The sequence below is a fragment of the Siniperca chuatsi genome, linkage group LG2 (genome assembly GCF_020085105.1).
Source record: "Siniperca chuatsi isolate FFG_IHB_CAS linkage group LG2, ASM2008510v1, whole genome shotgun sequence".
Taxonomy (NCBI): domain Eukaryota; kingdom Metazoa; phylum Chordata; class Actinopteri; order Centrarchiformes; family Sinipercidae; genus Siniperca; species Siniperca chuatsi.
This window is the reverse complement of record NC_058043.1, coordinates 13,016,555-13,031,674: the sequence shown is the minus strand read 5'-3', so window position 1 is coordinate 13,031,674 and position 15,120 is coordinate 13,016,555. Positions and strand designations below refer to the sequence as shown.

Below are 15,120 nucleotides of genomic sequence, written 5' to 3'. Positions count from 1 at the left end.
AAAAGAGAATAGCTTAAATATTAAAAACACAATAATAATAAATACTCATATTAAGTCAAAATTAGATTATATGCCATAATCAGCACATACTAAATCAAAATGATCAGATTCTAAATCAAAGTTATGACTTTGTAAATCACAGTTACGATATATTAAGTCACAATTGTGACTTTCTGAGTCACAATTATGAGCTTTACTAGGTCAAAAGTATGAAATAGTTTGAATTACTTTGTAAGTCTTTGGTGATCCACTGACTTTTCCTCTGGTGCCATCATGAGGTTGTCGTTTGTGGCTTTGAGTGAAATGTTTTGACACATATTGAATGGATTGCCATGAAATTTGGTAGCCTACAGAAATTGTTGCCCCACGAAGGATGGATCCTTTGGTGATGCCCTGACCTTTCTTCTTGCACCATCATCAGGTCAAAATTTATGTGTACAATACTTTGGTTTATGAACAATTCCTTGCAAAACTGACGGCATTCCCATCAGACTCAGCTTAACATGAACATTATACCTGTTAAACATCATCACTTTAGCACCGACATTAGCATTTAGCTCAGCCTCAAAGAACTGCTAGCATGACTGCCAATTACAATCTCATATTGTGTATCAGTTTTAACTTGAAGTCAAATTTAAACATTTTTATAATTTCTACATTTTGACTTATAATCTCATAATTTTGATTTACCATGAATATTTTCTACTTTTCACCCATTTTCCCCCTTTAACTGGCAGAGATGGGCCTTCATAAAACAAATATGTTTTGTATGTTTTGGAAGACATGTTTTTTATTGGATACACTCTTTAATGCATGCAATTCATTTCGAAGATCACCAACAATAACACACACTGTGACAGTTAACACTTCATATTGCTCTGGCACTATTTTTGTGTCTTGAAATGCTGCATGTTTCGGTGTTCAGATCACCCCTTCAGGGCGGAGTTTAAAAAGCGACATTGTCCGAGGCTAATTCTGTGCGTTCGTGCTGCCTTGAGCTACAAAACACGCGCACCTGATTTTCAATCAGATTAATTGGACAGGTACCTGCGCGCGGGTGCACCTAGCTAAACTTCAGAAACTAGCTAGTAGGTCTCTGCAGTCCACGGTCGTCAAGAATAAAATGGTATAGTAACTTAATATTACTTATTTACCAGGTAAATACGTACTACACATGAATTCAACATTTTTAAGCTTAGTTTGTTGTTATATCTCTCTTCAGGCAGGGGTTTTAGGAATGCGCTCCCTCACAAAAGAGCTAACGTTAGCTGATGTTTTTGCAGAGGACTCTGAAAATGAGCGAACATTTTACGGCTTTTCTGACAGCGAATTCAGCGATAAGGTGAGTAATGAGGCTTAAATTAAGGGCTTCAAATTTCCAGATCCAAAAGATTAATGAGCTCTATTTATGTTCCTCAGAATTCAAATTTGGAAGATGAAGGTGAAGCCCAGCCTGACCTTTCCCCCAAGAAGCAGAAAGCCACATCTAAACCATCTTCTGGTGCTCAAACCTTCAGGCTGAGGGTGGCTCTCCGCTCCACTCCCTCTACCCTGCAGTCCACTGAGGAGGAGGAGGAGGAGGAAGAAAAGAGGACAAAACAGAGAGGTGTGAAGAAGGCAGGAAAGACCAGTGGGGCCGGGAGGATGAAACATGTTAAATTTGAAGATGAAGAGACAACAGCGGCTCCTTCTGAGGAGCGTGGATCCGATTCAGCTGAAGATGTATCGGATTCTTTCCTGGCCAAGAGACAACAGAACATCAAGGCCAACAAAGCAATGGTGAACCAGAAACACAGAACCATATACAGTATAGTAATATTTGGAAACTAACACTGATGTATCAAACAGGGTCTATTTAAAGCTTTGCTTCCCAAACTAGTGCCTGAGAATACACAGGGTTCCCAACAAAATTCAGACTGACGGTACATTCATTGCATGTTATGCCACAGAGAGATCTATTGTTGTATATTATAGATCTATTATATTTATACACATGACTCATGAATATCATGACTTTAGATTTGACTTGACAAAATGAAAAAAGACTTGTAACTCAACTTTGACTTTAACACCAATGACTTGTGACTTCACTTGCACTTTAGCCCTTTCATGTGGAATTACTGGACATTCTCCGCAAGCCCAGCGATTCGTACTGGCTACGGATATACTTCAAATCAATCCGACAGCAGCCAATCACTTTGAGAGGAAAGGTATGTTTGGCAGTGTAGACAGTTGATACCTCAACAGATGATACCTCAGATTATCACATTAAGATGTAAAGACTGCTGTGGACGGTAACATGCAAAACATTCGGCTCAGAAATGACAAATTCTTGTAATTGTCACAAGAATAGCATACCAAGGCACACGTGATTATTTTCCTTTCAAAAGTTATAAAGTTTATTTGAATGTTTATTTGATGGTGCGTACACATTGCCACCAGCCAAAACTGCACAGATTCAGTGCTGTTGACGTTGAAAAAGATCAGGAAATTGTGATATTTATTATTAGTTTCAATACTGGCAGATTTGCCCTGCTAGAATGATGCAAGATGTTTGTCATCTGCCATGTCCTTTTTATCCTCCCTGTTTTCTAACAGTTGGCTCAGCTGATGGCGGACCTGCAGAAGATGCCAGGAGGTGCAGGTTTTCTGAAAAAACAAGCAGGCAAACAGAAGACAAAAGAGAGAAGTTCTGTGAGTAGATGATGATGAAAAATCTCACACACCAGTGAGTTTTGGACAGAAATTTAGATTTTGCTAAAGTCTAGGGTAAACAAAAGATGAAACAACATATTGAGCTACCACGGTGGCCACCATCCTCTTCTTTCTCTTCAGAATTCAGTAGAGCTCTGAATAATAGTATTTCTAAATAGACAGATGCACTGAGGTGATTCTATCCAACATCGCTTGCAGCGTCCACCACGCTCTGGTGCAGCTGGAGGAGAGTCCAGGAAGAACCCAGAGCGGGCGTCTCGCAGACAGACCCGCTCTATGGGGGGAGCTGAGGATCCTTCAACACCAAAGGAGGAAGAACTGGAGCTCAGCTTGGAGGAGGAGCTACTGGAGGTCAGCTCTGTCATTTATCAGGGACCAATTGAAAATGTTTCGAAAAGGATAGTGAGCCACTACTGCACTTTGTTTTTGCACAACAAATTGTGCAATGAAATGATTTCACTTTTTCTGTCGGGAAAGTAGAAAGCGTTTTAGCGTCATTACACTACAATAAGAATTCTACATGGTTTTATTGTGCATGTGTTGTACTTTTGCTTTATTGACTTTTAAAGTAGATCTCAGGCAAGAAAATCAAATTTCATGTCAACGTTATTGTGTAGTGCAGCAAATTGTGTAGAAACTCATAACATTTTTCATAGTACTGTATAACATGCTGTAGGATTGTGCATGGATGCATTCACAAAAACTGAGTGGGATGAGTAATGAGAGTAAAAACTGGAGTCTTTTTTTCTTTGGATCAGTGTGTTGTGACCTCTGTTTTTCCTCATCCATTTTGTATTTGTAATATGTACTGTATAATGGTGAGAGTATCAATTGTGTAAAACTTCAAGCTAAATAAATCATAATTTTCGTCTTTGTGTTCCAGGTACGCCGAGCCCCACAGCGCCGTGGTGCCCCACGGCCTAATCAGAGCAAACCTCACGTTATCCGTCCTGTGGAGGACATCACAGAGGATGAGCTTCAGCTGGTTGCAGACAACATGACTGATAAAGTCTACAACAGAGTCACTGTGAGTTATCAGCCGGACTCTACCTGCAGTTCTTTTTCAGTGAGATATATGGGAATGATACAATATATTGAAAGATTTGTGCCAATATCAGGTTAGTTTGTAGCCAATTCACTTAGGCCAGGGACCACTAACAAGATCACAGTGGCAGCTTTGGTTCAGAGTCCTGATATCTGAGGAAGAACTGATGAAATCATCTACCAGGTGGCAATCTCTCCATTACTGAAATCTGAAAATCTCGCTCAACCTCGGTGTAACAGGATATTTGGATGGTGTCATTTTAGAATGAAATGTTATAAAAGTTAATAAAAATGGCAGTGTACCTGTCCACCATCTCTGTTGTTGAGGTTTCTGTGTGTTTTCAGGGCTCCACATGTCATCAGTGCCGTCAGAAAACTGTCGACACCAAGACGTGCTGCCGCAGTGAGGACTGTCGGGGGATTCAGGGTCAGTTCTGTGGGCCGTGCTTGAGGAACAGATACGGAGAAGATGTCAAGAAGGTGCTGCTTGAACCGGTCAGACTGGTGGCACACCAACACACACTCTACACCTGTGCAGAGGCACAAAAGATACATTTTGCACACATTGTTTCAGTATTTACTGTCAGTAAGTGTAAGTGTTCAGGCTTGCATGGTGGGCAAATTTTATATAACAAAGGTATACAGAAAGATTTAAGGGGAGGGTTTATTACATATGCTGTGTAAAAATGGTTTTTATCAGTTCCTTTTTCTCTAGATTAAAAAGCCAGGTTTGAATATTATTTATTAATAGTCTAAAAGTCCAAGACTGCAGTACACTTTCTGTTTTCATACACATTAAGATTTGACTTTGAATGTTGGATCTTTTGGGTATATTCACACTCAGGCCTGAAAATGCATTTCATGTTTTTACATTAGTAGGAGCATTCGTTTTTTTTTTTTTTTTTTTTTGTGTGTTTTCCATCTAAATCTTCATCTTTCAGTGGTTGCACGAGCAACGTGGATAAACTGAGCTCACACTTTATTTACTGGAGCACAGTGTGAGCCTGACAACCGGACGTTGTGGTTATATGGTATGTGTCTTAACCACTAGGTCACAAGGACACCCAAGCCTGACAACCTCTGCTGATGGATTAGAATAGCCAAACAACCAGAAAACACTAAATGGATCCTGACAATTTGACAATACTGTAGGTCACACAGAAGTTAGTTGTAACCATAGCCAAAGACAAGCGTGCCTACAGCCACCCCCCTTAGTTTATTTGATGGACAGGTGTAGCACATTTTCTGTGTACCATTATTTCTCTTGTCGTCTCAACAAATGTCAGACATACACTGTCTTGTTTAATTCTCATGTTTCCTCCTGGTCCTTCTGACATCTATTGACTGTGAATTCACATGAGTCACATCACAAGCACAAACATTGATATTTGGTGACTATACAAAGTGAAAACAACTGTTCATAGAGAAAGTGTCCAAAAACTATATGTACTCTGAAGTGAAGTTTTTTTTGGACTTTTTTTTTAAGTTTGGGTAAGTTGCCAAGAACTTCTGTGTCCTATGCTGAACACTTGTGGTACTAGCAACTCTTCATTAAGTGGAGAGACAAAAAGTGAATAATAAAGTATCTGTCTAAAGTTGTACACAGGCTATGTCGCTGTGTGCTGTTCATCATTTACACCTTTAAGTAAGCAACCTTGCTGGCATAAATCTCAAAGTTGTAGTACCTGTAGTGTAAGGTTAAATACTGTTTTTTTTTTTGTTTTGTTTTTTTTATAAATCTTTTACTTGTGTACTTTTAGTTTGTCTTTCTCTGATACCAGTCAGTTTAGTGTTGAACCATTTGGTTCTCTCCTCAGGAGTGGAAGTGCCCTCCCTGTCGTGGCATTTGCAACTGCAGCTTCTGCCGCCAACGTGAGGGCCGCTGCCCGACTGGCATCCTGTTTCCCCTGGCTCAGTACCATGGCTTCTCTGACGTCCATTCCTACCTCAGCAGGTGGGAAACTGCACCATATGATTTTATTTGATGAATTCAGGTCTTCTCAAGTTGCTGACAACTATTATAGCAACATACAATTTACATAATCCCTTTTTTAACAATAGAAAATACCATGTGTATATGACATGGAGCCCCTCCAAGTCTAACAAAGTGGCCCATGGCAGGGTCCTTGCAGAAAGACAGACAACACATGTTCAGTCCAGGGACTGGACCTAATAAGCTGTATCAAAAACCTGGTTATTATGCTGCTATTGAGTTACAGTAAGTGTTGGAACTGACAAACATCTACAATGTATTTTTTCTCTCCCAACAGCCTCCATAACAAACTGAAGAGTGAGGACAACAATGTAGAGATGTGATTAACACTAGGGGGAGCAATTGTTGAAACCTATTTTCTGTCTTAAAGCTTTTGAGTCTTGTTTTAGTCCTAGTAGAACATACTACTTGTGATTTTACATGAATAAAGTATTTTTTCATCAGCTGATTGTTGTTTGTAAGATTGAGACACACAAAGAAATTACAAAGTATATTTATAATTTTAATCCAGCTGTTGGCATTTGCAGTAGTTGTATACACAATATAAAATCCCTTATTTAAAACGGGTCAAAAATAAGAGCACTTGTTGTCCGATGAACTTTAGCCTATAGAGTTACAAAGGAGAGCTTTAAACAAATTTTCTGACAATACAAATTACAATTATCTCAAATTTCAACAGATGTGAGAAGCAGCTTTTCAGAAAAACTTTGACCCTTAATATATTCTGCAACTCCTTTATTTGGACAACAAAGGGATGTGTGTCCAAGGTTTGCCTTAAGCTGGATATTTTCCAGTTAGAACTTAAACATATACATTACAAGAGTAAAAATTATTAGAAAGTTCATGGACCAAAGAAAGATTTCCTAGTTTTGCTTATAAAATGAGTATGAACCTTTGGTTTGAGCTTTGAGCATATTTATGCTGTCTGGACATTATTACAAAATACTTTCACTCTGACCAGATAGGACTAAACAAATGCTTTTCCACAGAAAGAATGAGACTGCAAGACAGTCTCAGATGAAAAATATACCACAGAAAAAAATGTACTGGGAAGATCTGAACTGTATAGAATACATTATTCTATGACAGAAAGGCTCTTAAGTTTACACATTTAATCTACACATATATATATATATATATATAAAAAGTAACATAAGATTAAGATTGATTGTGCATGAGAGGTTCATACAACTGGAAGGCAATTTCTTGCAATCATGTAAGATGATCCTGCCTAAGCTAAGAATTTCTGTAGCTTTTACATTACCAAAAATATATATATATATACAAAGAAAAAATCAAATGTTTTTGCTATGATAAACATATCAAAGCATGATGGCTTGAATGTGTGTACCTACATAAGGAGGTTAAAGAGTTATTCTCAGGATTTCAGTGCCCTGACACACCTACATCCTCACACTGATTAGTGCTTCTGGCTGTGACCTGGGCGAGACCTCATGTATTCCAGCCCTCCTCTAAACACTTGACCCTAAAACGCTTTAAATATTATTTCTACAATACTGGGATTGTTAGTGTGTGAACACATATGGTTCTCCCAAAACTGCAACCCAAAAATTGTGAGAACCAAATATTTGCTGCTCACGATCGTTGCAAGTTTAGTTTTCGGGGTGAATTTAGCATTACGGGCCAATGTGGGCCAGTTAGCCTGAGGGCCATGCCTGATAAAGCAGCCTTGTTTAAAAGGGCAGGAGACACCTGAAATGAAGAGGGACAAGTAATGAAGCTCACAGCCTTGGAAACAAGGGTGAGAGTCTGACTTAGTAGTGCCATCTCTTTACTAAATAAGCTTGTAGAGAGAATATTACTCACCACCAATTAAACATCAAGTGTGCTTGTCTGTGTGTTTTATTGCAATCCCAATGTCAAGACTGGGTCACCATGTGGAACAAATGTCAGTGTGGTGCCATTTCTATTCAGGGGAACCAAGATTTCATGATGATTTATCTATTCTAAGATTTTAATCCAAACTCTGACCCTTAAATGCCACAGGTTATCTAAATACAAGGTGGAAATTCATATTCCTGCCTCAGTTCTCAAATTCAATAGTGTCTGTTGTGTTACATCTGTGACCACCTCTCCTGTCTGGAGCCTTTGAGAGGTTCTGCATCTCCAGTCAGACGTGCCCTTTTTAACCCCAAATGTCCAAATGCAACATCCGCCAAGGCCGTCTTCCCACTTCTTCGCCGTCCTTAGTAGCTGTTGCCGTTAATTTGGTTAAGGTCCACCTGCATCATGTTGATCCCACTGCTAGCTAATCGAGCTATGCTCTCTGCAGATAAGGTTTCCATGGTGACAATGGTGTGCTGGTCATTGGCTGTTACTGCTCCTGTTTCGACTTTTGTTCCTGCCGCAGGGGAAGCAGCATCAGTCGAGCCTGTGGAGCTGCTGGCCACTGGTTTCTTGTTCAAGTGGGTTTTGATGTGCTTGGAGAGGTGATCGCTGCGCATGAAGCGTTTGGGACACTCTGGGCAAATAAACCTTTTCTCACCTGAAAAGGAGGGAGAAATAAAAATTACTAAAATTACTGCATGAATGCAGTCTACCGCAGTGTAGAAATTTAAAAAAATATATTTATATATTTTATATATATATATATATATATATATATATATATATATATATATATATATATATATATATATATATATATATATATATATATATATATATATATATATATATATATATATGTGAAAATAAAGTTATGCGAGATATTTAGATGTAAGATTCAAGTGGATGATTAATCATAAAGCAGCAACTAACGATTATTTTCATGTTGGTTATTATCTTGATCGTTTAGTCCAATGTCCCAAAGCCCCAAATTTGTCCAACCAAAAGTCCAAAACTCAAAGTTATTTAATATCATAGAAGACAAAAACAATAATAAAATAAACCCCATCAAATAGTCACATTTGAGAAATCTGGAACCAGTGAAAATCTGACCTAAGCAATAAATCGATTACAAATTAATTTTCTGTTGATCACCAAATCGATTCATTTCAGCTCTATTTAATCCTGTTGCAAAAAAATGGATTCCACATAAGCTTATCCTATTTTTACATCAAGGATCACAAAGAAACAGGTCTCTGGACTTTGTCATCTTTTGACATTTGTAGTTGTGTGAGATTTAATGTCCTTAACATAATGTAAAATAATCTAAAATAAATCCTCAATGTCACCTGTGTGCGTCCTCTTATGACGCTGAAGCTCATCTGAACGGGTGAATCGTTTGCCACAGAAAGACCAGCTACAGACGAAGGGTCGTTCTCCTGTGTGCCAACGGAGATGGGCTCTCAGGTGGGATGTCTTGCCGTAGATCTTCCCACAGCCAGAGATGTGACAAATATGCTGCTTCTTTTTAGTTGGGTCACTGCAACATAAATCAGAGTTAGAGATTTAGCGGGTTCTCTATAAAGGTGACTACGTACAATCAGCTGAAATGTATATTTCTCTGGTTTAGTACAACTTGGGTTTTTATTTTTGTAGCTCTGGACAATGGTTCTGATAAACTGTAGTTTTCCTTTAAATATTAACATTAATCGCAAAGCTCTTCAATGACAGACAAACGTATGCTTTATCTTACACACTGACAACTAACAATGAATTACAAATAACCGTATAACATATCAGTATATGATCATAAAAGAAGTTACTTTCTGAAAAACATTAAATATCAAATCACCTTCTAAATAAGCACAATACATGCTCAGCAGCCACTTTATTAGGTCAACATCTATCTTTACAAAGCTCATAATACTTCATTTTTGGTGACATAATTGAATTTACACATTCCCAACAATATGTTTATTATTGACATAGTTAACGGTGGTGTTATACTGGACTACATTATATTGAGAGGTGTGTCTAATTTTTGTCCTTCCTATTTACATACATGAGGGGGGCAGAATATAAGAAACACCTCTGAATATAATGCAGTCCAGTACAACACATCACTAAGACCCTTAATGCTAAAACATATAATTCAATTAACACCTCTATGACAATGTCAACAAAAACTGTATATTATTAGGCATCATAACTGCAATTTATGGCAGATTGCATTAGACTGTACAGGTGTGCCTAATAAAGTGGTTAAGTGACATACCGTCCTTCTCCATCCTTGCAAAAGGGGCAGGTACAGGCTTCCCTGCGGTTACGTCGTCCTTGAGGTGGTGGGCTTATATCCTCATCATCCATAGCTGTGCTATCATCCAAACTTTCTCCACCTGTGTGTAAAGCCTGCTCTCCTGTAGTGATGGAACAGAAAGTACTCAAGTGTGAGAAAAATTATCCAATGGTTTGAGAGCTTTTTGGTTTATACACATTTCATTAATCAAGTTCACCACACACTCAAACTATTTCATTCATACATCAAGTTTTTCTTAAATCTTTCCTGTATGAAAATCCATTCCTCAAAGACATTACAGCTTGCTTGTTTTTAAGAACCTACTGACCTGTCAAACACTCAGATGTTACACTGATCCTTAATTACTGCTTTCATAAAACAGCAGGGGCACCAACAGTGTAAACTAGTTACATTAATGTATGTTATAAATGTGTGCTAGCCTCAGTGTGCTACTGTATGTTGCCTTCAACTAAAAGATCTAGGTCATTTCTGATAAGATCTACTCTAAGTAATTTCCAATGACAAAAGAGTCAAGAATTTCACGTTACTTTCTGATATTTCCTCATTTAAGGGCATTTACAACAGCTTTATTCAACATTACTTAAGAATTAAATAACAATGCTAAACCCAGGGTGTTCAGAAAAGTACTATTTGAATATGAGTAAAACTATAAGTAACACAAGAATATACAGTCAAATGCCAGATAGCCCGAGCCCGCCAGGCTTTAACTACTATGCTAGAGTAAATGTTAGTTTTTTGTCCGTACTACGTAGAAACACCCGCCGTTCAGTACTGCTGGAGTCCAAACTAAGCCTGCTACATACTTGGCTGATTGGAAGCACATTATCTGTTTTCTTTTAAAACAAGATGGTTTTATGACTTCTGTTTTATTTTGCTGCCTTTGTGAAGTACTTTGTAACATGGATTTTGGAAAGTGCTCTATAAATAAAAGATTATTATTTTTATTATTTCATAAGGATAACAGAGCAAATTACATGTGCTAAACACAGACCCAATGATTCCTCACAAGTATTTGTATATATAGTTAGTATTTGATAAAATGTAGACTAGCAAGCATATAAACATAATGGGAGGGACTGCCAATAACAGAATTAAAGAAGGGTTTAGACATGATAAAGGTTGCTGTAAGATGGGTGGGGTCAAGTTACACCCCTACACAGTACTGTAATGTGACAATCGTCTCAAGAGATGCAATGTCACCAAGAAGAGAAAACTAATTTCAACACAAACACATGCAGTAAAGTAAAGGGCTCAGGGAAACACTGGACCAGCTGAACTGGTTAAACCAGTATAGTGCACTTCACACACAAAGAGCAAAAAAAAAAAAAAAAGAGAGATCAAATCCAGAGATACAAGTTACAGCATTTCAGAGCAAACATCTGGGGAAAAAACCCTTCACTACAGCAAACAGTTGTCTAACTAGTTAACATTTTTACTCAGCCCAACTGCCAGTTAGTCTACTGCTGAACAATTACTGTGTACTATAGCTGAACATCAACTTAGTTGTTGGTTATCTGTCTTGCCTAAAATAGCTAAAACTAAACAAACACAATCAAAAGGTTAATTACAGTCTATTTTGATCACATCTGAAAAGTAATGACTACAAATGGCAAAGTCAAATAACTCAATTTAGAAATATGGATAGTCCTGCATGAGGATTGCATCATTTAGTACAAATAAAGTCCTTCTTCACACAAGGGCCACTGTTTTTTCTTGAGTCACTAACAGCTCTAAATGTTTGCCAATTTAATATACTGAATGTTAATATAGCTCACTTTTCAAAATATTATGCAAACGATTTATGTATACTATAGTATACATTTTTGACACCAATTATTTCTGGAAAGCAGGCTACTGACTGACCTGCACTGGTGATGGTGATGGGAACAGTCTGCAGTTGGTGCATCTGCAGCCCAGAGCCTCCAAGTGTGTTGAGATTTATGGTCTGGATGCCTGGGATCTGCACTGTGTTGACAGATACTCCTCCAGCTGCAGCAGCTCCCTGAGCCTGGCCAAGTTGGGGGAGGGACTGCATTGGGGCCAGCGTGATCTGCTGTCCTGTCGGACTCTGAATCTGAATGGTCTGCCAGCTCACCTGGCCATTGGGGCCTACAGTGCGCAGGAGGATGGGGCCTGTGTTTGGCATAATTTGAAGATTTTGAAGTCCTTCCTGGCTGAGTGTTGGAGCCGCAAATACCTGACCGCCAGCGGTCGTGACAGTACCGGCCTGGATGGTCTGGAGGGGCGTTCCACCTTGGATGACCTGCTGAGGCTGGATAAGGATCTGCTGTGGCTGCTGCCCATCTCGGTTGTCTGGCTGTATCGGGACACCTAGAGAAGATGCTGTGTTATGCTGGAATGTCACTCCATTGCTGTTCTGCGTTTGGGCCATTCCATAAGAAGTAGAAGTCTGCGTGGTGACGGTGGATGCACTTGTCATGTAACCTGTCCCGCTGGACACTGGATGTTGCGATTGCGATTGCTGTACAAGTTGGTTTCCCCCTGTATCCCCTCCACCATTCCCATCTCCCCCTGTACTGCTTGTTCCAGTACTGAGGGGCAAGAAAGTGATGTTTCCATTGAGTGACACAGGCATATTTGCCAGGAACTGGGGCTGGTTTTGAAACATGCCATTGCCTAAGCTTATATTTTGAATGGGGATAGCTCCCTGAAGGAGACTGGGCATCGTTATGATGTTTCCTGCTGCACCAGCTCTGTTGGTTGCAGCTATGATCTGCTGGCCATTGGGAGAGGACACTATCTGAAACTGCTGCCCTGGTCCTGCCGCAGAATCCTGCTGTGCCAACTGCAGTGGCTGGCCATCTACTGTCTGAAATTGGGGAATAACCTGATACTGAATGTTGGGCATCATACCTGATATGGTGGTAAGGAGCTGCTGACCCTGCACTGATGGAGCCTGAGCTACTACATATTGCTGTGGCTGCTGCTGCTGTCCCTGAGTGCTTGCAATAGCTACTGATGGTGACAGCACCTGTCTGCTCTTGCCTGTGTCTCCTTCTGTCATCACCCCTGAGGAGTCGGTGGTGATGGTGTTAGTGCCTGAGGATGTTTGAACGCTGAGAGGGATAACCTGCCAGCCGTTGGCACTGGAGGTGTAAACACCCTGGTTTAGGTCCAGCTGTTGCTGCTGGTTTTGTTGGTCTGCAGGTGAATCGTTCTCTCCTGGGGTGTCAATTCGACTGCATGTGGCTGCCAACAAGGCGAGAGGAGATGGCTGCTGTGAGTCCTGGAAAAAGAATACATGAAAAGGAAAATAGAAGAGAAGGAATTTATATAGTAGAAATACATCTTACAATCTAACATACATGTTAATGCTGCAGAGAAAAATATATAAATGGCTGACAAAATGTCCACTCCTATTTTGAGCCATCATTTACTGACACAATTCAAATTTCTATATTAAAAAGAAAAAATACCAATATAGTTATGCTGACAATATTTTTTACAGCACTTTTATAAGCAAACTTAAAAAAAGCTTTACAATAAAACAGGAGAGTAAAATATAATTAGAATAAATAAAGCAGGATAACGAGAGGGTTTTAAGAAGTGATTTAAAACATTAAGATCCAAAGTTGAAGAGCCTGGACTGAAAACGCCTAAGGATGTTTTAAAAATAAAATAAACATTATAACTGTGATAAAAAAATGATTTCCAATTCATATGATGGAGTCTAGATTTAAATAATAATAACAACAACAACAAAAGTAATAAATTGTGTGACTGGCTTTGCAAATGCCAATCTCACCATGTTACATCAACCCCAAAACGCCATTCATAACATTAAACCTATTTTTTGTCATGCAAGTCTCTGAGTGGGGCTGGAGTGAGAAGTCCAGGGGGAAGCAGGGTGGGAGAGTCTGGGAGGGACTATATTTTTTTTCCAGAGCAACGGCGGCTCGGCTTCCCCTCCCCCCAAACCCACCCATCTCCCTCCCACACTTTATTTTGCCCTATAAACTAACACACTCCTCTAGCCACCCCCTCCAAGGCCAGCCAAATGGGCCGAGCGAAATGCACATGAAGTGCCGGGGTTTGACGGGAACACCCCGTGTGGGCGAAATTTACCTGCCCATTCCCCACCCCAGTGACATGTGCTCTGGAGAGAAAATCAACAACCCGTACATGTCGCGACACAGATGAATTGCAGAATCAAACAAACTAATAGGGAATAAATAACAGGTTCAGTGGGTATGAGTGGGGAGTATGGTTAATGTTTCTCGGCTTACAAATCATCTGATTTGGCAAACGGCATAAGTTTGGTTAACCTACTTGTGAATTTGTGTTTCGCTTTTGACTGAAGCCTCCACCGCTCTCCACAGCGGCCATTTCACCCTGCTGCTGCTGATCTGCGGAAGAAGAGTTTGTAAGATCACTTATCTTAAAGTAGTTAGGGCGAAACAGCAGAGCTTCAAACTGAGTTAACCTTACATTCAACAACTGGTGAAAAAACAAACAAAGTATATATATACACACACACACACACACGGTCGACATCACAAAAATAACTCAACTTTAGGAATTATTGTAGTTAACGTGAAGCATTTCAGACACGAAAACGCAAGGAAATCCAAGCCACAAGTGCTCGAAGGGCCAGCTAGCCTACTTGCTAAGCTAACATGAACTCACCACAACAAGTAATGTTAAGAAAAAGTGCTAAGTATTCGTTAAAGAGACCAACATAGTTTAAACTGCGCCACTAAATATAACTAGTTAGCTAGCTTACGGGAATTGGATGAAGTTAAATTATTGTGTAAGCAGGTATTGTCAATTAAGGAAAGAAGTTGCGTTACTGTGAAACAGTTAGCTAGCTTTACTTGGTTGGCTAAATGTTGTTAGCTAAGTACCGACAATTAGCAGTTAAGTAGTTTTAAACTGCTTGAGACGCTAGCTAAACAATACAATATCATACTTACAACAGTGAATACCTTTCAAACAATATACTTTGATTTTACTTTTAACTGTTAATGTAATGCTTCGGTCACAACATGCCACTGAGTTTATAAAAAAAAAAAAAAAAAAAGTTCACTTACTGCTCATAATTTGAAGACGGGAGGAGTTTCTCTGGTCTTTTTTCGAGTTGACAACTTTTCACAACTTCACACAAACTTGACGAGCTCCCCCTATGAAGGCGAAGGGCGGGTGCGTTCGATTTATGGACCAGCGCAGCCTGCCGACTTCGTGG

The 15,120-nt window shown here is 39.4% G+C and overlaps 2 protein-coding genes across 4 annotated transcripts; one reads left to right on the top strand and one right to left on the bottom strand.

Moving 5' to 3' along the window:
• Positions 1–967: 967 nt before the first annotated feature.
• Positions 968–6,195, top strand: LOC122863228 (cell division cycle-associated protein 7-like). Of its 2 annotated transcripts, none has more exons than XM_044169514.1 (9): positions 968–1,126; positions 1,223–1,342; positions 1,420–1,779; positions 2,599–2,694; positions 2,914–3,066; positions 3,599–3,742; positions 4,105–4,239; positions 5,577–5,713; positions 6,030–6,195. In XM_044169514.1, the coding sequence occupies exons 1-9, from the start codon at positions 1,124–1,126 to the stop codon at positions 6,073–6,075; spliced, it is 1,194 nt and encodes a 397-aa protein (XP_044025449.1). In that variant the 5' UTR covers positions 968–1,123; the 3' UTR covers positions 6,076–6,195. The 2 variants fall into 2 exon arrangements, with proteins under 2 accessions (XP_044025449.1, XP_044025440.1); XM_044169505.1 differs by having other exon boundaries at positions 4,105–4,254.
• Positions 6,196–6,241: 46 nt separating this feature from the next.
• sp1 (sp1 transcription factor) lies at positions 6,242–15,111 on the bottom strand. Of its 2 annotated transcripts, none has more exons than XM_044169434.1 (6): positions 14,969–15,111; positions 14,208–14,284; positions 11,781–13,164; positions 9,876–10,017; positions 8,950–9,140; positions 6,242–8,258 (listed from the first exon to the last, which is right to left on the bottom strand). In XM_044169434.1, the coding sequence occupies exons 1-6, from the start codon at positions 14,973–14,975 to the stop codon at positions 7,960–7,962; spliced, it is 2,100 nt and encodes a 699-aa protein (XP_044025369.1). In that variant the 5' UTR covers positions 14,976–15,111; the 3' UTR covers positions 6,242–7,959. The 2 variants fall into 2 exon arrangements, with proteins under 2 accessions (XP_044025369.1, XP_044025380.1); XM_044169445.1 differs by lacking the exon at positions 14,969–15,111 and adding an exon at positions 14,852–14,956.
• Positions 15,112–15,120: the final 9 nt, after the last annotated feature.

What these genes read in the sequence shown, in the direction of transcription:
- LOC122863228 (XM_044169505.1), top strand. An exon ending in AGACAAAAGAGAGAAGTTCT is followed by an intron (nt 2,695 to 2,913) that starts GTGAGTAGATGA and finishes CATCGCTTGCAG; the next exon opens with CGTCCACCACGCTCTGGTGC. An exon ending in GTCCATTCCTACCTCAGCAG is followed by an intron (nt 5,714 to 6,029) that starts GTGGGAAACTGC and finishes CTCTCCCAACAG; the next exon opens with CCTCCATAACAAACTGAAGA.
- sp1 (XM_044169434.1), bottom strand. An exon ending in TGCAAGGATGGAGAAGGACG is followed by an intron (nt 9,141 to 9,875) that starts GTATGTCACTTA and finishes TTTATGTTGCAG; the next exon opens with TGACCCAACTAAAAAGAAGC. An exon ending in TCATAAGAGGACGCACACAG is followed by an intron (nt 8,259 to 8,949) that starts GTGACATTGAGG and finishes CCTCCTTTTCAG; the next exon opens with GTGAGAAAAGGTTTATTTGC.